Here is a 22,242-nt window from a genome sequence, read left to right as displayed (position 1 = left end):
AGTTATTTTACTACAGTATATGTAATATATTACATTTTGTATACAGATAAATTCCATATCTGTAAATAAACCCATGACCCAAGGGGTCATTGGCGAATTAGAAGTGCGATCACAACGCCATAACAGGACGTGAAACTAGACCATGCTATGCAATGCTTGCAGTAGCCTGGTTTGCATTTGCCTGAATAAACGTTTAGTATGTCTTGTAAACAGGTCACAACACCTTCCATGGGAAGCGGTTGACCTATTCACCTGTAGCAAAAACACGACTTCCGAGCCGTATGGCTACATGTTCATATTATTCTTGTTATTATATAGAACGCTGAGGTAGCTAGTGTTACGCTATTGACGCGATCCTCTTGTAGGGCAGTTCAACTTAGATTTCCCAACTGAGCGGTCATCCGACCAAACCATTCCTATACTCCAGTGATGGAGCTAAGAAATAAAGTTGTTAATAAGTTAACTCAGTCCATTTGAGTCATCTCCCTTATTCTAAAGAAGAACCAAAATCTACTAGATATCACTCAGACGAGAAAGGGAAAAAGAACCACAATGCTTACGTATAACAGTCGTAAGAAAAGACATACAAACTGCTGCCGTCCTATACCATTGTAAGAGGTGGACAGCGGACAGTAAGATATACGTATATTTAAAAATGAAAAAAGTGTGTTGAATGGTATGTTATTTAACACTGAACTTATTTAATTGTAATGTATGTGTATTTATGAATAATGTTTTGTATAAAAAGGCAAGGTTAGGGTAATAACTGGTGGTCAAGAATGGATTAATCCATTTTCAGTTAGATCTTGACAAAATCGCATCTCGTCGCTTCCTCTGGAATGAATTAACATCGAGGTCCGGGGCTCTACTGTATACCAAAAAACACTAAATGCCAAGCGAGCTTATGCAGTAGTATGCCAATATTTGACATGAGAACAAGGAGTAGAACTTGATACAGTACTTATTTGCATGTTTTCCTTCCTAATGTGGTAACTCCTAAGTCTAATAAGCATAATTACTCTAGCTTTTACATTTTTATCTCACCTTTCCTTTCTTAAACTTATATTTTTGCTACATTAATGTTCTCAATTTTTCAACAAAAAATATATCTACCTTACCTCTTGAATTTTCTCCTAATCCATTCCTTTGAAATATATAGGTATGTATTTACTACAGTACTCAGGTGGAACAAACAGCAAAAAATGAAAGCATATTTAGGAGGAATAATATAACAAAAACACATCATTATCAATGTGTATGTGGAACATAGCTTTGCACCAGACAGTAATCTAAAATTTATTTTTTCTTGAGCAAAATAATCTCTACTACTTACATTGTATGCCAGTTGTTAAGTTTTTTTTTTACAGAAACTGTTGGCAATCGTCATACGAAAATTAAATAGGTAAAAGTGAAATCAAAGACGGAAAACAAATGTAAAAGAGGTGCATGTATACTCTTACCTTCTATAATCTCAAATAACCGAGTAATGCATACATGCAAAGACGACAGTAATACCAAATCAAATATGTAAAGAAATTAAATTTCCTTTAGAATACATACTCCATTTACTATGTAAAACCAATTATTACTACAACAAATTCATTCAATTCGACTGCTTAGTCCCTATCTACTCTCAAGTGATCACCCAACCAAAATTTGACAGTAAGGTAGGAAGGGACCAAAGGGACTAAACAAAAATTAGAGGCAGAGACCTGGGTCTTAAAGTTTCAAAAGTCACTGCAAATCCCTCTAAGTTCCATCTGCAAGGTACACTGCCCATAATGGCAAGTGTAATGTCAATGTAATGAGGTTATGACACAGACCAAAATTTAAGAACTTTGGTAGAAAGTCACCAACAGCTCAAAACAGCTATACACATGTTCTCATGAAATGAGCCAACAGCCACAACCAGACAAAAACTAGTAATCTGTTAGCAAAACATTAACCCACAACTATCCTCAACTATTTATGTTACCTTTTTCAAAAACCCAAATAAAAAAAGACCCAATGTTTTTTTTTAGCTTATGCTATCCTAAACTATTAGCACAACCTTTTCAAAAGAAATCCCCGCCCACAAAAAAGACCTTATTATTTAACATACATCTAAAAAAACTTAATTTTTTAGTTTCTGAAAAAAGATGTCAGGTCTCTGGATGTATCACCTAAGGCCACTCCAAATTCTTTAGAATAATAAAGAAGGTTCTCACGGGTGTGGTGTCATATGCAAGACAAAGCAGGAAGCGAGACTTACTTCAAAACCACACGGGGAATGAACACTTGTTATTGAGTGGAATAAAAAAAAAAACATCAGAATCTTTTGTTTGTTGAGCTTACCGATCTCAAGATAGCTAGGTTTACAACCATTTGGGATGAGTGGATGTCTGAGTCCTGTCATGAGAATTTGTGTTCAGACAAATGTAAACAATTTTCTGCCTAGCAAACACCTGCAACTTCCTTGACAAAAATATAAAGGAATGGGGTGATATGGATTGCTATATAAATATCCTCAAACCTGACTATGGTAAAAGACATCTAAACCTCACTAATCAAAATCCTAGTATCCTGAAATAATTATTTTGAATTATAAAAGAAATAAATGCATATTCAGATGGTTCCATAACAAATAAAACTATACATAATTTGAAGAGAAGATAAATGTTCAGCTTCATAGTTCACCAACAAAATAATATACTTTCTTAAAGTACAACTTTATAAGGATCTGAGGAAAGATTGAGGTTTCCAAATAATTTCACAAAATCATGAAATTTCTCCACTGCATACGTATGCCCTGTATTTTCAAATACATACAGAGCCAATATTCACAGTTAAGTGTACGTAACAAGATACTTGATGAAGCATAGTTTTATGAAACATAAATAGCATCATTGAAAAAATATGTCAACTAGCATCACTAAAACATCTAGAACTTGCAAATGTTTAGCATAGCATTAACTGACAAAACTAAAAATCAGAAATCTAATATCTTCACAGACAAAAGAATATGAAAATGGTCTCAAGTTTGAAATGAACAAGTATACCTAAATATACATTTAAGATACTTTTCACTTGTCAAAACAAAATACTGTAAATATAAGAAATTCATTGAAATAGAATGTAATGTGATAACAATAAGAGTACATTAATATGGCATTAAAAAGCAAGACATCAAAGATTTCTGTTATCATAAGTTGTTCCAGAGAAGTCTGGGGAGTCAAGAATGACCAGGGTCAAGTCTACAGGCATGGAGGACAGAAAGCATCACCAAGTGGATGAATGATAAATTCAATTTTGTTCAGAACCATAAAAGCCAAGACCACTGACAAAATAGTCACACAACAAAATATTTTAATGATAAAATAAGGTTTCACATATACTTACCAAACAATTACATTAGCTGTACGCTTCCTTACCTAGCAGTCGAAAATTCAAATTCCTGGCAGCGGTGGCGGTGCTGCCATCGTTTGTGTAGGTGATACAGATCCCACCCACTTTCGGGAATACCCAGTACTGCTGAGATAACTTCTTCAATTCGTTGAGCCACAACGTCCATCTGTGGGGAGGAGGCAGGGGTCTGATTATGTAACTGTTTGGTAAGTATATGTGAAACCTTATTTTATCACTAAAATATCATTTTCACATAAGTGACTTACCAAACAATTACATTAGCACTCTCATCACATGTAGGAGATGTGGCAGTAATGGCCAGGGTCATCCCTACTAATGGTGGGATTTTTGCAATCATGGAAGTACACCGATGATTGACAAAACAACAATAATTTGCCCTTGCCCTGGGCGAAAAGACCAGATAAAAACCACACAACACCATCACCTACACTAAAAACCATATGATACCCTTAAACAGATATAAGAACTGGTGGGTACTTCAGTTACATGTACCCCAGGCTTCCCAAAAACTCAAAAACCTCAAATCCAAGGCGAGGAGATTGTAGAGGGAAAAAAATGGGTCCCCGTATGCTTCCCCTCCCAACACCATTCCTGCTACTGACAACGGTCCCAATCTTAAGCAGTTTTCGTAAGTAGTTTCTACCTCCTTCAAATAATGCGATGCAAACACCGATTTCGACCTCCAGAATGTTGTTTGTATAATGGGGGATAGAGACATTCTGTCTGAAAGCCAAAGACGTTGCTACTGCACGAATCTCGTGCGTCTTCACTTTCAGCACCCTAAGAGCATGTTCCTGAGTTTGGGCATGCACTTCTCGGATCAAACTCCTCAGGAAAAAGGACATTGCATTCATTGAAAGAGGCCGAGACGGGTCTTTCACCGAGCACCAGAGTCGGTTCGACTCTTCTCTCACAGTTTCTGTTCTAGTCAAGTAGTGTTTGATGGCTCTGACCGGACACAATGTACGTTCCTCGTCTTCCGACCCGACTAAGTCCGTTAGGTTCTTTATCTTGAAAGAACGGGGGCAAGGAGTCGAAGGATCCTCATTCTTAGCAAGGAAGTCTGTTACATATGAACAAACTGCATTGCCCTGGGCGAAACCCACTTCCTTACTCATCGCCTGCAATTCGCTTACTCTTCCCGCTGTGGCTAAGGCGACTAGGAATAGTGCCTTCCTAGTTACGTCTCTCAAGGTCGCCGAATTCAACGGTTCAAATTGGGGACCATTTAGCCACCTTAAAACTACATCCAAATTCCATTCCACTTCTTCAGGCTTGAAAATCTTGGAGGAACTAAAGGATCTGATCAGGTCACTGATGTCCTGATCTGACGAGATGTTGAGGCCTCTATGCTTGAATACTGATGTAAGCATGGCCCTATATCCTTTAATAGTTGAAGTGGCCAACTTCTTGGCGTCCCTCAGAATTAACAAAAATTCCGCAATTTCTGTTATAGATGTTTCAGAAGACGAGATGCTATGTCGTTTGCACCATGACCTAGACTCTCCACTTGGACTGGTAGATCTTGGCAGAAGAGCTTCTTCTGCAGCTAGCAATAGCTTCTGACGCCCTTCGCGAAAAACCTTTTGCTCTGACCAGGTTCCTGAGAGTCTGAATCCTGTCAGGGCCAGAGCGGACAATCCTTGGTGATATCGGATGAAATGGTTTTTTTCTTTTGGTTGTCTGAGAAGCAATGGATTTTGTGGAAGTAGTCTGGGAAAATCCACCAGCAGACTGAGAAGGCCCGGGAACCACTCTTTCCTGGGCCAGAATGGAGCTACTAGGGTCATTGTCACATTCTGGCATGATTGAAGCTTGTTTAATACCTCTCTTATCATCTTGAAGGGAGGAAAAGCGTAAACGTCCAGTCCTGTCCAATCTAGTAGCATCGCATCTGTTCTCCACGCTAGTGGCTCTGGAATTGGAGAACAGAAAATGGGGAGGCGATTGTTCCTTGATGTGGCAAACAGGTCTATTGATGGTCTTCCCCAAAGCTTCCAGAGGTCCTGACACACACTCTCGTTCAGAGTCCATTCTGTTGGTAACACCTGATTCACCCGACTCATGTTAGTCTGCAATAACGTTCATTTTTCCTTGGACGAATCTTGGAAAAAGGGTGATCCTCTTCTCGTTCGTCCAGGTGAGGAGATCAGCTATTTTGTTGAGAGAGAGCGAGTGGGTCCCTCCCTGCTTCCGTACATATGACAACACTGTGGTGTTGTCCGAGCAGATCGCTATGTTCCTTCTGGTGACTAAATGGTCGAACGCTTGTAGCCCTAAGAGAATGGCCTTCAATTTCTTCCCATTGATGTGCAAGGTCTTTTCTTGTTCTGTCCACAGACCTGATACTCTCGTCTCCTAGGAGGGCTCCCCATCCGCTGTCCGAAGCATCTGAGAGGAACTGCAGGTCAGGGTTCAACACGACTAGGGAAAATCCTTCTTGTAATCTTTCCCTCGAATGCAGCCAATGAAGATCCACCTTTATCTCTTCCGTCAGAGGGAAAACTAGTGAGTCCGGTTGTGTCTTCCGAGACCAATTTGCTTTCTGAAGCGGCCTCATGTGTACGCGTCCTAACCTGACAACTCTCTCCACTGAAGACAAGGTCCCAAGGAGGCTCATCCATTTAAGAGCTGAGCAGGATGAGTGAACCAGAAATTGCTGGACTGTCGACAGGCAGGACTCTATCCTCTTTGGGGAGAGAAAAGCCCGAAAAGCTAGAGAGTCTAGTATCATCCCTAAATAGAGAATCCTCAGAGTTGGAATCATTTGAGACTTCTCATTGTTTATTAGAATACCCAATTGCTGTGTCAAAGTAAGTGTCTTCTCCAAGTCCTTCACACACTGACGACTGGATCTGGCTCTCAGGAGCTAGTCAAGTCATCTAAATAAAAAGCTGTGTATCTAAGTAAAAAGCTGTGTTGATCCCCATCAAATGCAGCCACTTTCCCAGAGGAGTGAGAATCCGAGTAAATACTTGAGGGGCGGTTGACAGACCGAAGCAGAAGGCTGTGAACTGGAAGACTCTCTTCTTGAAGACGAATCTCAGGAACTTCCTGGAGCTCTGATGGATGGGGATATGGAAGTATGCATCCTTCATGTCGAGACACACCATCCAGTCGCCCGGTTGGATGGCCGACATTACTGATTGACTGGTTTCCATTTGGAATTTTGTCTTCCGGACGAAGAGGTTCAGTGTTTACGTCCAAAACAGGTCTCCATCCCCCTGATGCTTTGGGGACTACGAAGAGCCTGTTGTAAAATCCTGGGGAGTTTGTGTCTGTTACCTACTCTATGGCCTCTTTGCTGACGAGCTCTTCTACTTCTTTGGCAAAAGCCAAAGCTCTTGTTGATCCTGTCAAGTATGCTGTCAAACAGACAGGTGTATTGGACAGTGGTGGATCCTGCGTAAATGGGATCACATATCCCTCTCGAAGCACCTGTATTACCCACTGTTCCGCTCCTCTTCGACTCCATTCAGGTGTGTGAAGGATCTTTCGTTCATTTATGTCTTAAAGGAAGGTTTCTTGGTAGACTTGGAGGTAGTTCGTAGGTTAGTCCTTGGTCTGTTGCCACCTCGACTTACCTCCTCGAAAGGGATGCTTTTGTAGAAGGGAAGCTTTAGCACCCGTTGCTGAAGGTTCCTTAGGTCTTCTCGCTGACTGAGAAAGAAGATCATTGGTGGACTTTTTCTCGAGGTCCGACAGTACATGCTTGATGGTTTCTTCTGGGAACAGGTGAGATTTACTCAGGGGGGAGAACAACAAAGCCCATTTTTGGTTCGTGGTTACTCCTCGAGATGTGAAGGAGCACCACCGTTCTCTCTTCTTGAGTACTCCCATAGTGAATAGGGCGGCCAATTCCCCTGAACCGTCTCTCACTGACCTGTCCGCACAGGACAACACATTGAGCCAGTCCGCAGAAAATTCTTCATCCAGAGACTGGCAATCTTCAATTTTTCTGGCTAACTCTGCAATTGTCCAATTCAGAAAACTGAAGACTTCGATCACTATGTACAAGTTAATCACCAGGTGACCTAACTCGGGTGAAGAGAACAACACTTTTGCAGCCAAGAATGCTGCTCTTCTGTGTGAGTCCACAAGGGCAGAGAAGTCTCCTTGGGAGGAGGCAGATACTCCCAAAGAAGGAACTTCTCCTGTTGCATAATACCTGTAGGTTTTATTCTGCAGCTTCGATGGAGGGTAGGCGAACAAATCCTTGCCTGACTCCCTCTTCTTAGCAAGCCACTCTTCTACTTCCTTCAGTGCTTTCTTCGAGGACTGAGAAAGAACTGGTTTTGGTAACTTCGAAGGCGCTGATCTCCTATCCTTCACGAACATCGATGGAGGGGAAGAAGGCGAAGCTGGCTCAAAAAAGTCCAGATACGTCTGTAAAAGGAACTTTAACAGACTAGAATAAACTGAAGAGGGTTTCGAATCATGGTCTTGAGTTTCCTCTTCCGACAGGACGGACGACACCCAGTCTTCTTCTTCCGTCTGGTTCGTTGTCTTCCTCAAAAGGACCATCAATTCTTGAAGCTGATGTTTAAAGGGGCCCAAAGCAGAATCCTCTAGCAAGGGTTTGGTCTTCGAATCATCCTTGGTCGAAGTCGAAGTCGTGGCTGTCGTACGGCTCTTCTTCGAAAACGATCGACTGGGAGTCAAAACAACACGAGACGTACGAGGCGAACGAGTCAAAACAACACGAGACGTATGAGGCGAACGAGTCGAAACAACACGAGACGTATGAGGTGAACAAGTCGAAATTCCTATCGACACAACGAGGCGAGTCAGCCTCGAAAGCGTGCGAGCGCTGTACCGCACGTGAGTGTCTAACTTAGTCCGAAGTTACACTATCCGAAGAGGACTGAAGATCTTCCCGGAAAATCTGGTCCGGAGCGAAACTGCAGGAAGGTTGTGGACTCCAGTGCTCCTTGGATTTCTTAATAGGCAGCGACATCCCTCTCGCACACAGGGCATGTCTCTTCAATGGACGCGACACTAAATCACTCCACACTTTTCGCCTCGACACAGATGACTGCACTTCCAAGTCAGACAACAACTGCATGTCACTGATATCTACTCCTTTCCAGCGGCGTTTCTTGGGCACTAGCAAGTCACCTCGACGGAGTCGGCGACTGGCTGTGGGCAAACTCCCCCAGTCTCCCTTCGACCTCCGGTATGTCTTCTCCCAGGAGCTGGGGAGCAGGACAGTGACCTTCGTCTAGGAGAACAGGGGGAACAGACAGCCGCCTCCTCGGACACGACACTGACACTTGGCCTAACACTGGCCTTTTCACTTGACTTCTCTATGAAAGCATGAAACGACATTCCTAAAACCATAACGGATTTTGCCAAGAACTCAAATTTCTTGTCCATCTTGGAGTCTAACATGGAAATAGTGTTGGGATCGGAAACATGGGATACCTGGTCTGGAGTAATTGGTACTGAAGTTGGAGGACTATCAATAGGTGAAATATTAGATAAAAGTGGAGAAGATAGTGACGATTTATTTGCCTCTAAAGGCACAGAAGTTGTCTCTACTCTAGTTTTACTACCCGCTCTAAGAGCTGCTTTCCTTTTCCTATCTTTGTCCATTTTATTCAAATGAGTGTGAAAAGTCTTACAACCTTGTTCATCTAAACTACGGATCACAAGTTAATTCCTTGCTACAGCACTGACCCCTACATTTAACACATTTGGAGTGTGGATCGTAACATAGTTTAGCTAATCTAGTTTTGCAGCCACTGTTGCTAAACCTAACTGACGAAGAACTAGTATCAGACATCTTCGTAATAACTTGCTAATAACTAGGCAGCTAGCTGATGAAGCAAAAAACCAACCAAGAAATTGTACATCACCAAAAAAATATAATCCACAATGGCGACGAAAGTCGACTGCAACAACAAACCACCGGTGTTACCCTATGGCCGGCAGAAAACGAATTGAAGTTAGCTCAGCAGTACCGGGTATTCCTGAAAGTGGGCTGGATCTGTATCACTTACACAAACGATGGCAGCGCCACCATCGCCGCCAGGAATTTGAATTTTCGACAGCCAGGTAAGAACGCGTACAGCTGATGTAATTGTTTGGTAAGTCAGTTATGTGAAAATATTGTAGTAACATAACTGCTACAAATGCTTTACAAACTATTTGCAGTCTCAAAGCTTTAAATGCTATAAAGCAATATGCAATGCTAAACTGAATAATTACAGTATATACAGCAGCCACAGCTACATACTGCATGTAATCAAAACCTATCTCCAAGGCATCCAATCATCTGGTGTGCTTAAAAAAAAGTGGCAAAATCTTTCCGTATCTGTTAGTTTTGAGGTCTGATGCTCAAGACTTTAATGTCCTCCGTGCCAAGATCTGTTTAGTTATTTACCATAAGCTCATTCACTCTAATCTGCCTGGCCTTCCCATTTCAAACCCAAGTCATATAAAGTTCTCAAGCCGATATGTTTTTGAACATTAATCAACTTCGTTTGCAGCGACTTCTCCACTTTTCAACTGGAATGTTTCTCCATTCATACCATAGCCCCCAAAACAAATAATCATTCATTCACTCTTAAAGCCAAGTTTGTTCACAATCTATACTAGTTCAGATTCATATCTGCCTGTACCTAAAGGCTATCCGACATAGCAACGTCCACTGGATATATCTGTGGAAGTGTCTACTACTTGGTTTCAGGGTTTGGTTAAGGTAGGGCTATGTACCTTACACAAAAAATGCATCTTACACTCTGGGCTAATGCCACTTGCTTGGGGTACCAATTCTGTTTTTATAAAAAATGTACTTTTTACAGGCTATACTACAGTATTTTACTTTGGGTTTGGGAGTTGTTGTCTGCAAAGGATAAAAGCTTGGCAGTTGTGCAAGATTTTCTTTTATTCTTTCAAGTTCCTTCAAGTCATTTTATTGCACTGACCTCAAGGTCTCAGACAAAACTTATCACAAGTTTCACTGTAGATATCTAAAGAGCTGTAATTTACAAACTTTAATGAAATCATTTATGAAAATTATATTAGTGCCAATACAAACTATAAAGGGTGGGTGTAAAATGAAATCAAATCTGTTATGATTAGTCATGAATTATTTATAAAATCAGCCTCCACAACTTTTTTTGTATCAAATGCTGTAGGAATGTGTAACAACAACAGAACAACCCCAAAATGATTGTGAAATGATGAAGATAAAATGGAAAATGAAATAGCATTACTGCCAAACTTTCCTTATGAGACCCCTGTACCTGATTCCAAAACATTCTGTTTTTAACCCTTACTGGACGGGTTTACTTTGAGGTCGGCCAAAAAAAAAAAAAAAAAAAAAAAAAAAATGGAAAGAGGAAAATATGCAAATGTACTCATGGTGAAATAAGAAAATTTCTAAGAAATTTTCCCTATCTTCCATGGGAAATTGAAAATTACTATTTACAACCCCTTGTGGGGCCTCTTTTACAAGACAATTGTAAGTTTTACCATCTTATATATGAAAAAAATTTTACTTTGTAAAATTTTAATTACTGCTCACACAATATCAAAACAGATAAGAAATAAAGTAAGTAAAAATTTTTTTTGCATATTTGATGAAAAATATTTACAGTAGACCCTTGACTCACGAACGCATTGACCCACGTACAACTCGATCCCCGACCAAAATTATAGGTAAAATTTCACCCTTGACCTACGAACTAACTTTGAGATACGAACAAAAAAAAATGCGGAAAATAAAAATTCTGTTTGGGTCATGAACTAATTTTGAGACATGAACATTTGAAAAATGCTGGAAATTTCTGGAAAATAACAATTCACTTTGTTTCACAAACTAATTTTTAGACACAAACATTTGAAAAATGCGCGAAATCGCCCAGCACACGTGAGAGCGTTTGAGTTGCCATGGGAACAGCCATCCTCCAGCCGCCCACGCACGGCGTCACCCACGCATCGCTCTTTGTCTCATCTCATTGTGTACAAGACGTTCGTCAATTCGCTTAGCATTTTTTGCGCTAAAACTTGTGATTTTCTTCATAATGGGCCCTAAGAAAGTGAAGAGTGGTGGTGAAAGTAAGAAAGTGAAGAGTGATGGTGAGAAGAGGGTGCAGAGGAAGATAACCATTGAAATAAAGAAAGAAATCAACTGACGAAGAGGAGGCTGGGGAGGAAGTTACAGATGTCAGCAGTGATGTGATAAAAGCCGCATTGGAAAAGTGGAATGATGTCCAGTGCTTCCTTGAATTGTATCATCCGGACAAAATTGTTACGAACAGGATCGTGAATATGCTCAATGAAAATTTAATGAGCCATTTCAGAAAAGTTATGCAAGGAAGGAAAAGGCAACAGACATTGGATAAGTTTGTGATTAAACGTTCACCAAAAAAACCTAGAAGAGTTGAATCTCCGGAACGAGATCTCCCCGACCTGGATGGGGGAGGGTCTCCTTCCGCACAATAACCTCCTCCCCACCCACCACCCTCCTCTTCTCTTGTCCGTCAAGCCAGAAGTCTCGCCAGTCATAGTAAGTGTTCACTTTACAAACGTTTTTATAGTGTTAGTTTACCATTTTAAATTATATTATTAGATATATTAAGGTTTTTTACACTGACTTTTACATTATCTGTGTAAAATAAGGCAAAATATACATAATATATATTGGTTCGTAGGGGTCGAGAACCAATTAATATTATTCCCATTAAACCTTATGGGGAAATTAGCTCCGAGTCACGAACAATTTGGAACACGACCAAGGTCTAGGAACGGATTGTGTTCGTGAGTCAAGGGTCTACTGTACGTAAATTTACCAAGAACGAAGACTAACTTTTTTTTACTTTTACATATTTTTTCTAATTCTATTACTTTGCACTTTTCTTTGTAAAATTACATTTACAACCGACATACTATCGTAAAAGACAAGAACAAAAACCAACAGCATCTCCTTGGCATATTTACAAGCAAATTTACAAAAAGACGTCATGTGAGACAGAGACAAGATAATTCCCCCTTGAAGTTACAAACAGAACTGAAGTCCTGAGACGGCCAATTCGTGGTTTTCGCCAGTGTAAAAGTTGCCATTAGTGAATTTCTGGGCTATAAAAGTATTGGCACCTCTTTCCTGTGGGATTCTTCCCAAATCGATGGCATTTAATATTGTTTATCTACAGGATCAACCCATACACCACCCCAAATCTATTATTGCTACTCCTGAGGATTAACCCGTCCATCAAAGGTTAAGTTTTAAACCTAATAATACCTCAGGTGACAAGGAAGAGGTTTACCACAAATATGCTCTAATTGTCATTTCCTAAACCAAATTAAAGCCAAGACAAGCAACCGGAGCATTTGTCAATAAAAGTCAGCTACAGACACAATGACATAACTGTTATAATGCACACTTCACAAATGTAATTCCTTCAGTCTGGCATCCTACTGCGTGAAAGCAAGTTGAAACATACCCATTTCCAGATACTCGGGGAAGAGTCCTCGTGGATCAAAGTTCACCAGCCGGAAATCCTTTGCCCACCTTGGCCAACAGTTATACGCCTCCCTCTGAGTCTCTGGTACTGTCAACATGTTGTACCACTTCCAAAGTAGGGGAATCACCATCTCCATGCACGTATTCATTATCTGCTTGCCAACCATGATAATAGCAAGCTGAACAGAGAGTTCTAGCAAGCATCCTCCAGGTGAACACTGTAATAATAGATAACTTTTTTAAGTGCTCCATATACAAAACATTGTTTACAACAAAACTCTTGGTTTTAAAGTTATGTATTGCAACTATGGGACTTCAGTTCTAGAGCTTGTGTAAGAAGTTAACCATACAACAGAAAATAAAGTACAGGCAGCCCCCGGGTTACGACAGGGGTTCCGTTCTTGAGACGCGTCGTAAGCTGAAAATCGTCGTAAGCCGGAACATCATAAAAAATCCTAAGAAAACCTTACTTTTAATGCTTTGTGTGCATTCAAAACTATATAAACTGCATTCTTATTGCATTTTTCATCAAAAAACCTTTAAATATTGATTACTTTGCATTTATGGTGTCATATTTCATCTGCAAGATCAGCATTTGTAGGCGTCGTAACTCTGGAGCATGCGTTGTAACCTTGGAAATAATTTCTGATGAATATAATTGAAAAGCGTTGTAACCTCGGAATGTCGTAAGCCGAGACCGTCGTAACTCGGGGACTGCCTGTACATCACACAAAACTTTTGCCAGTAATAAATCAGCTTCACTCACCTCTTCTTGTCTAGAACCAAATACTCTGTTGTAATCTCCAGGATACCCGACTAGCTTGCCCTTGAAAAAGGCGATGTAGAAAATTGACGAATAATAATTTATAAACTGTAGAAGGTAAATCTTTAAGGTTAAGGAGTCATCAAACTCTGTTTGAGTGCGTTGCAATTCTAGTTCCGTCAGTCTTTCAGCAACGCGCGCATATATCTGCAAGAGGAGGAGACCTTTAACTTCAAAATTGGACTGACTTGCTAACAAATTTAAATTATTCTAACCAGACTAACTGACAAGATACAAATTGTATAAATGACCTTCCTACAGAAAAATTCATACTTTTTGGTCATGCAATGTCTGCCATTGGCAGCTTTTTTTTTTTTTATTATGCACCAGTTTGTAATATCATTACTAACCTAACAAAGTATAAAATCTGCAATCTAAAATATGATGTAAAAACGGCAGAAATATTTTAACTTAAAAAAAACTCTAGTAAAGTGTAATGTGTATTTTACAGAAAGCAACAAATTATACAACAGTACAGCCATATTTAATCAAACACTCAAAGATGGCAACACGAAGTGCTTACATACAGTATTTTAAAATATTTGCAAAATTTACTTAAGTTTCACTTGAAATGAAGCTATACATAACACACAGGGAAAAGTATTGGAAAAGAAAAAGTAAAATTTCAAGTAATGTCATACCTGATTGAATATCATGATACAAATCAAGTTAATGAAGGCTGCAGTAGTTGATGTGAATATAATGGCGTAAGAAGTGATGACAGAATCACCGTGGATGCTCAGAGCTGCTAAAACAGACATACGGTACAAAATGACTGCAAAGACAGCTACTATCGCCATCATTACCTGAAAATGATACAATTTGATATACAGTAACATTTTCTTCCATACACTATGATTTCAATTAAAAATGTTTTGATAAACTTTCAAATGCCTTCCTGTATTTGACCAACCAAAATGGCAATTAGCATTGAAAAACTTCTCAAAACTACTAACACTTCAGGCCATCTTGAAAACACTTCAAGCAAAATACAGTACAATATTTCATAATAATATTTAAAAAATCTATATAAAAATTTACACAGATATTACCAAGTCTGTTCACTTGGTAGCCATTTCATCAACTTTTGTTTCTAGGCTAAACTATTCAATTGCTTCACTCTTGTTACTTGTTGACTACTGTAATTCTATCAGTAACCAACCCTATAACTTAAAAATAATGTTGGAGTGTTGCTGTTTGTATGCTAGATTTTCTATAAACATCTCAACTTGATATGTCTTATTCCTTTTTCCTCAATTTTTAGAATATTTCCCTTCCCTTAATACTTCCCTCTTTGAGATTTTCACTTTCAGTAATTAAATAAGACATCAATGTACAATACTTAAAAACTGGGCTTCCTTGTATACTGAGCTATGAACAATACCTCTACATGTTCATAACAATTTACATACTCAAAAGTACAGCAATTCTAAAATGAGCTTGTGGTTCGAAAATAGACTTCAAAGCTATTAGACTGTGATAATGCGCTGCTGGATACTACGCAAAATTTTACGAGTGTTGAGATAAATGGTGATGAGTTTAGTGTGACTAGTACTGACTTAAAATTCTTAACTCACATGGGGCTGATCATCTATACAGGGATGACAGAGACTACTAAAAGTAGAGTATTGTATTTGATGAGCTAACAAATCAAACCAGATAAAGTGCTATTAAATTTAATTTCCTTAGTTCCATGAAAGTTCCATGAAACAATCATGGCCACCTTCATAGCCAGAAAGAGCTACCTGGAAAGGAGTTTAATTTTGTTATTTTCACCTACATGTTCACATCACCTTATTATGCTACCTATACATATCTGTGATATGAATAAAAAAATTAGATTACAAAACTAGAGAACTTACCAACAAAAATACCGTTGACAAACTAATCATGACCCCTGGAAATCTCATTCTCCAAAAGGGCGGCCGAGGTTCTAAAGTTTTCGTAACAATATTTACGGTCTTCTTTTTAATGTGCCTTAACCTTGCTAAGTACTGTGGCCGAGGGTGCTCTTCTTGAATGTCAAAGCCCGTCAGGTCCCAGCGGTGCGTGATTTCAGCCGAATATCTCTTCCACATTTCAAGGAAGAGGGCGGCTACGAGAAGAAAAATGCTCAATTAATTTTTAAATCATTTCATGTAGTACCTATTAAAAGCTAAAAACTTAATGGTTTACTAAGCCTAGTAGGAGATGAATCAGGCTTTATACCAAAAGGACAATATCCAGCTCCTTCATTTTCTTACTCCTACGTAATTATTATTATAAAACACAGAATCAACTAGTTATTCCTTTACTTGTGTAAACTGCAATTTTACACAACCTGTACACATGTAAGTTAAGTAAGGTATATCTCAGTTTGACCAGACTACTGAGCTGATTAACAGCTCTCCTAGGGCTGGCCCAAAGGATTAGATATTATTACATGGCTAGGAACCAATTGGTTATCTAGCAACTGGACCTACAGCTTATTGTGAGATCCGAACCACATTGTATCGAGAAATGTTATTGTCATGATACAATAAAGTTTTATGCATACTTACCTGGCAGATATATACTTAGCTATAGATTCCGTCGTCCCCGATAGAAATTCTAATTTCGCGGCACACTCTACAGGTAGGTCAGGTGATCTACCGCCCCGCCGCTGGGTGGCGGGAATAGGAACCATTCCCGTTTTCTAAGAACAGATTTTCTCTTCCATCTGTCTCCTGAGGGGAGGCTGGGTGGGCCATTAATCGTATATATCTGCCAGGTAAGTATGCATAAAACTTTATTGTATCATGAAAATAACATTTTTATGCATTCAACTTACCTGTCAGATATATACTTAGCTGATTGGCACCTTTGGCGGAGGGTAAGAAACAGCTAATTTACTGAATAGACAGGAAACAACATATGTTGTAGGTAATAAAAAAAAAAAAAACCTTGGTTCCTACCTGTGTTAGCGAAAGACTTTATGGCTACTGCCTAGGAGCCTGTATCGCTTCAAGAGCCTCAGCGAGGTAGTGACCTCATGCTAAGAGTTCTTGATGGTCTGTCAAAGGGGTCTTACCCACTTACGCGACTGAACCTTAGGATCTTTGCCAATGGGGTCCTATCCACTTACATGACAAAACACCTTGCCTATTGGCATGATCATAGAGCACGACACTAATCCCGATCACCTGATCCTAAGTGGGGTTAGTACTACGATTGAAAGGAGTCATCCCCAAACATCCTTTCAAGCAACCCACAACTCGACAACAATATTATTACAAATAATCATTAAACACAAAAACGAAATTAAGGATCAGCATCTGCTCCATGTCCCAGCATAGTATCCGCTGATACATACGGTCCAAGAGAAAAACATTTTTCGTATGTTACTCTAACATCCTTTAAATAGTGGGATGCAAATACTGAATTGCATCTCCAATAAGTTGCTGCTAAAATGTTTCTCATTGACATATTCTTAGTGAAAGAATGGGAAGTTGCCACAGCCCGGACTTCGTGAGCTTTTACTCTAAGCAGCTTTAAAGAGTTCTCTTGGCAATCCCTGTGAGCTTCGGTTATCACATTTCTGACAAAGAACGCCAGTGCGTTTTTTGACATAGGTCTTCTGGGGTTTCTCACTGAACACCAGAGACTTTGTCGACATCCCTGAAGCTGTGTCTTCTTTTTTAGATAAAACTTCAAGGTCCTGACTGGGCAAAGAGACCGATCCAACTCTCTACCTACTAGGGAAGAGAGTCCCTTGACTTCAAAACTTCTAGGCCAAGGTTTAGAAGGGTTCTCATTCTTCGCTAGGAATAGATCCTGGAAAGAAATCACAGCCGAGTCTTTTTTAAAACCCACCCGAGAGTCCAAAGCATGTAATTCACTGATCCTCTTAGCAGTTGCGAGGGCCAACAGGAATATACATTTACTCATAAGATCTCTGAATGAGATTTTATCTGGAGGTTCGAACCTGTCCGAAATCAAGAATTTTAGGACTACATCAAGGTTCCAACTCGGGGGAATAGAAGATCTCACTTTAGAAGTCTCGAAAGACCTGATGAGATCATGAAGATCTTTATTATTTTCCAAATTAAGGCCCCTGTTTCTAAAAACAGCTGAGAGCATGCTCTTATATCCCTTGATAGTGGATACAGCCAACTTCGACTCTTTCTCTTAAGAAGAGGAGAAAATCAGCGATTTCGGTCACAGAGGTATTGGAAGAGGACAGCTTCTTCGACCTACACCATCTACAAAAAACTTCCCACTTCGATTGGTAGACCCGCAAGGTAGAGGCTCTGCGGGCTCTAGCAATTGCAGTTGCAACTTTCTTCGAAAAGCCTCTCGCTCTGACCAGTCTTTCGATAGTCGAAAGGCAGTCAGGGAGAGACGATGTTTTTGTGGAACCTCTCGAAGTGGGGTTGTCTGAGCAGATCTGTCCTTTTTGGTAGAGATCTGGGGAAGTCCACCGTCCATTCCAGTACCTCTGTGAACCAGTTTCGGGAAGGCCAGAAGGGAGCAATTACAGTTAATCTTGTTCCCGTCGATGCCACAAACTTTCTTAGTACTTCCCCCAGCAATTTGAATGGGGGAAAGGCGTAGGCGTCTATGCCTGACCAGTCCATGAGGAAAGCATCGATCGCCGTGGCTCTGGGATCTTCTTCTAGAGAGCAGAAGTTGTCTATCTTCCTGGAGAGGAATGTGGCAAACAGGTCGATCTGAGGTCTTCCCCAGAGGGACCACAGTTGTCTGCAGACTTCTGAGTGGAGCATCCACTCTGTCGGGAGTACTTGGTCCTTTCTGCTCAACCTGTCTGCCCTTAGGTTTTTTACACCCTGAACAAACCTTGTCCGCAGTATTATGCCCCGTTCCTCTGTCCAGGTCAATAGATCTCTCGCTATTTCGTACAGTGAGAAAGAGTGAGTGCTCCCTTGATTCCGGATGTAAGCCAGAGCTGTGGTATTGTCGGAATTGACTTGAACTACCACTCCCCTGACTTCCGCTTCGAAGTATTCCAGGGCTAGATGAATGGCCAGGAGTTCCTTCGCATTGATGTGCAGTGTAGCCTGTTCCTTGGTCCAGGTACCTGCCACTTCCTTTGGACCCAGTGTTGCTCCCCAACCAAAAAAAAAAAACCTGTTTCCGAGGCATCGGAAAACAACACTAGGTGAGGGTTCCGAATCAAGAGGGACACTCCTTCATTCTTTATTAATGGGGTTAACCACCACTTCAGGTTTGACTTTATCCCCTGTTGAATGGGAAAAAAGTCTGACAGCTCTCCTGTCTTTTGACTCCACATTTGTCTGAGATAAAACTGCAGAGGTCTGAGATTTAATCTCCCTAGGGAAATGAACTGCTCTAACGAGGAAAGGGTGCCCAGCAGACTGAGCCATTCCCTCGCCGAGGTCCGTTCCTTCCCTAAGAAGTTCGAGATTTTTTCTAAGCCTTGAGCAATTCTCTCTTGCGATGGAAAAACCCGAAAACCCCCGAGAATCCATTTGTATCTCCAGATAGACTATGTTCTGTCTGGGGATCAATTGTGATTTCTCGAGGTTCACGAGTAGTCCCTAAGATTTTGTCAACTCTAAAGTCTTCTCCAAGTCCTTAAGTTCCGATTTTGCTCTTATTAGCCAATCGTCTAGGTAAAGGGATATATTTATCCCTCCTAGATGTAGCCATCTCACAACATTCGTCATTAGTCTCGTGAACACTTGAGGAGCCGTAGACAGGCTGAAGCACAGGGCTCTGAATTGGAATACTTTGCCCTGCATCATGAATCGAAGATATTTCTTCGATGATGGATGCAGGGGAACATGAAAGTAAGCATCCTGTAGATCTAAGGAGACCATCCAATCTCCTGGACGAAGAGCCGCAAGAACCGATTTCGATGTTTCCATAGAGAACTTTGTGTTCTCTACAAATCGGTTCAATGCGCTCACATCCAGGACCGGTCTCCACCCTCCCGAGGATTTCGGAACCAGAAAAAGACTGTTGTAGAATCCTCGGGAATGCGGATCCCGAACCAATTAGATAGCCTCCTTTTGCAACATCTGTTCTACCAGTTGCAATAATGCTTCTTTCTTGGCAGGGTCCCTGTATTTGGCTGACAGTTCCCTTGGGATCGTTGTTAAGGGAGGACTGTCTCGAAAGGGGATAAGATATCCCTTCGTTACTACTGAAAGGGACCATCTTTCTGCTTCTCTCAAGAGTCCATTCTTCGGAAAATTTTCGAAGTCTGGCCCCTACTGGTGCTTGAAGGACTGGAGTCTCATTTTGCTTTCTTGATAGGTCTGAATGAAGACCTACCTCTCTTCTGTATTCCTCTCTTCTTAAAGGAGGGTTTGGAAGAGGAGCTCCCTCGAAAGGGCTGTTGAGGTGTACGAGTCTCTCTCTTTACAGGAACAGAGGTCCTTGATTTCTTTGCAAATTGGGCCAAGAGATCTTGCGTGGCCTTCTCCGTCAAAGAATGTGATATATCCTTCACTAATTGTGAAGGAAACAATTGATCCGAAAGAGGTAAGCTCAGGGCTTGAATTCAACGTTGGAGCCTTCCAACTCCTCTTTAAGGGGCGTGACAGTTCATCCGAACTCCAGCCCCTTACGTTAGGTGAAGAATCTGAAGACGAAAAAAACTGTTTTAGGATGCTTCTTCTATAGTGATCCTTGGCAGTTCGGGTCGTCACAGAATCTGCCGAGGGGACGCCTGATCGGTGGGGATTCTCCATAACCTCCGTAAGGCTTTTGACATTCCTTCTCCTCTGGGCCTGTGAGCTTGGAAGAGGTCTAGGCCTGGGAGCGAGATGAAGCCGATCAGACGCACCCTCCACTGCACTAGGGACACTTACATCACTATCACTGCGCTTACCTTGTATAGTTAGCATTTGACGTTCCATCCTTTGCAGTGCAGCTTTAAGATCTGCAATTTCCGTTGCTGGATTTGCAGTCTTAGTTGTACAAGAGGAAGATGATACAAGTTTTGGGTTAGGTGTTAATTTAATTGACTCGTTAGAACGAGACCTACTTACGCTTCTGGAGGAAGCCTTCCTAGCCCTATCCATATCCAATTTCCTTAAATAGGAATTTAAACTCCTCCATTCTTCCTCATTCAAACCTACACATTCATCACAGGTGTTAGATATAGAGCATTCATTCATTCTACACCCCTTACAAACTGTGTGAGGATCTACCGAAGCTTTCGGTAGCCTCACCATGCATCCCTCATTTACACACTGTTTTCTAACCGCAAAGCTAGAATCTGACATTATGAGAAAATTCCAAAAACCAAGTCCAAATAACAGTCCACGAAAGAGTATGCCCAACCAAAGATCCAATACGTCACCAAAACAACCGGCTTAGAAGATCAATAGCGATGAAAAAACACGAAAATCAAATCAGAAGGAACAACAACAATGTTGATGTCCTGGCCAATAGAGAAAATCTGTTCTTAGAAAACGGGAATGGTTCCTATTCCCGCCACCCAGCGGCGGGGCGGTAGATCACCTGACCTACCTGTAGTGTGTGCCGCGAAATTCGAATTTCTATCGGGGACGATGGAGTCTATAGCTAAGTATATATCTGACAGGTAAGTTGAATGCATAAAAATTTATTTTTATCACCAGAAATAAATTCCTCTGGTTCCGCGTTGGCCGAACCGAGGACTGAATTTCGGACCACCGTATTGGTAGCCGAGCGCAAAATCCACTCATCCAAAGACAAACTAGTGCACATGTAATTATATATACATAATAAAAATATGAAAAAAACTTGCAATCTTAACAACATCCTCTGAGAGCACCCAGTGTTGAATTTATTCATTATCAATATTACTAAGGTACATCCCAATTGTGGTAGCTTAATGGTATATATAGTTAATTTTTCACTGGGAAAATGCAAAGTGCAACTCTAGATTTGCTAAATGATACCATCTGATTTACCACCACTCTGCCAAAGGATATATTCCCCATAACGATAATTCAGAAAATCCGCACCTTTGAAGTTACATCTTCAAGGGATTACCTTATATACTTTTGTTGTTTTGTTTTTCCTGTGGATTACCTTCAAAGCACTCACAGAGTGCAGATAAAACCACCTGAATCTTTTCGGCCAAAGGAGCTTGTCCTGTCTATTTCTGGATAGCAACAATTCTTTACCACGTATCAAACACAGTATAACCATAATTCTGTATTAAACACACAGGTAAATCATGTAATCAAACAGAACCACATACAATCAAATGGGCTCGTATTAAACTCACCCCAAAGAGACATAAACGCAGTGAAAAATATGGTCGAAGGATTGTCGACTAGATAAGTAAATTTGGCGTGAAAACAAGTCTCTTCAAGACTCCAATAATCGCAGAAATGATCACACAGTGGGCACATGGTGATGTTCAGTTGTTTATTACAAATGTCATTGCTGAAAAATGAAAGAAAGTGTCAGGAACATTGCTATAAATCTTGGGGAGTAATTATTAAAAACATCAACTTGAAAAGACATAACTTGGCCTAATAAGGTCAATAACTTGAATAACAAAAATACAAATAATAAAAATCTTAATAGATTTATTTTCATAAAA

The 22,242-nt window shown here is 40.5% G+C and overlaps 1 protein-coding gene across 16 annotated transcripts in view; it reads right to left on the bottom strand.

The window, feature by feature from the left end:
• The window catches only part of LOC135199496 (anoctamin-5-like), a 139,764-nt gene that overhangs the window by 36,530 nt on the left and 80,992 nt on the right, over positions 1-22,242 (bottom strand). For 14 of the 16 annotated variants that reach the window (XM_064227590.1, XM_064227600.1, XM_064227587.1 and 11 more), the window contains 6 exons: positions 21,922-22,082; positions 15,560-15,792; positions 14,339-14,503; positions 13,641-13,844; positions 12,855-13,092; positions 2,335-2,388 (listed from right to left, as the gene is read on the bottom strand). In XM_064227590.1, the coding sequence (XP_064083660.1) occupies positions 2,335-2,388; positions 12,855-13,092; positions 13,641-13,844; positions 14,339-14,503; positions 15,560-15,792; positions 21,922-22,082 (1,055 nt within the window). The remainder of the gene's footprint in view (positions 1-2,334; positions 2,389-12,854; positions 13,093-13,640; positions 13,845-14,338; positions 14,504-15,559; positions 15,793-21,921; positions 22,083-22,242) is intronic. The other 2 variants (XM_064227591.1, XM_064227601.1) reach the window with 1 other exon arrangement.

Source organism: Macrobrachium nipponense, chromosome 25 (assembly GCF_015104395.2).
Source record: "Macrobrachium nipponense isolate FS-2020 chromosome 25, ASM1510439v2, whole genome shotgun sequence".
NCBI lineage: Eukaryota > Metazoa > Arthropoda > Malacostraca > Decapoda > Palaemonidae > Macrobrachium > Macrobrachium nipponense.
Note: the sequence above shows the minus strand (reverse complement) of the source record. Positions and strands in the feature narration are given on the sequence as shown.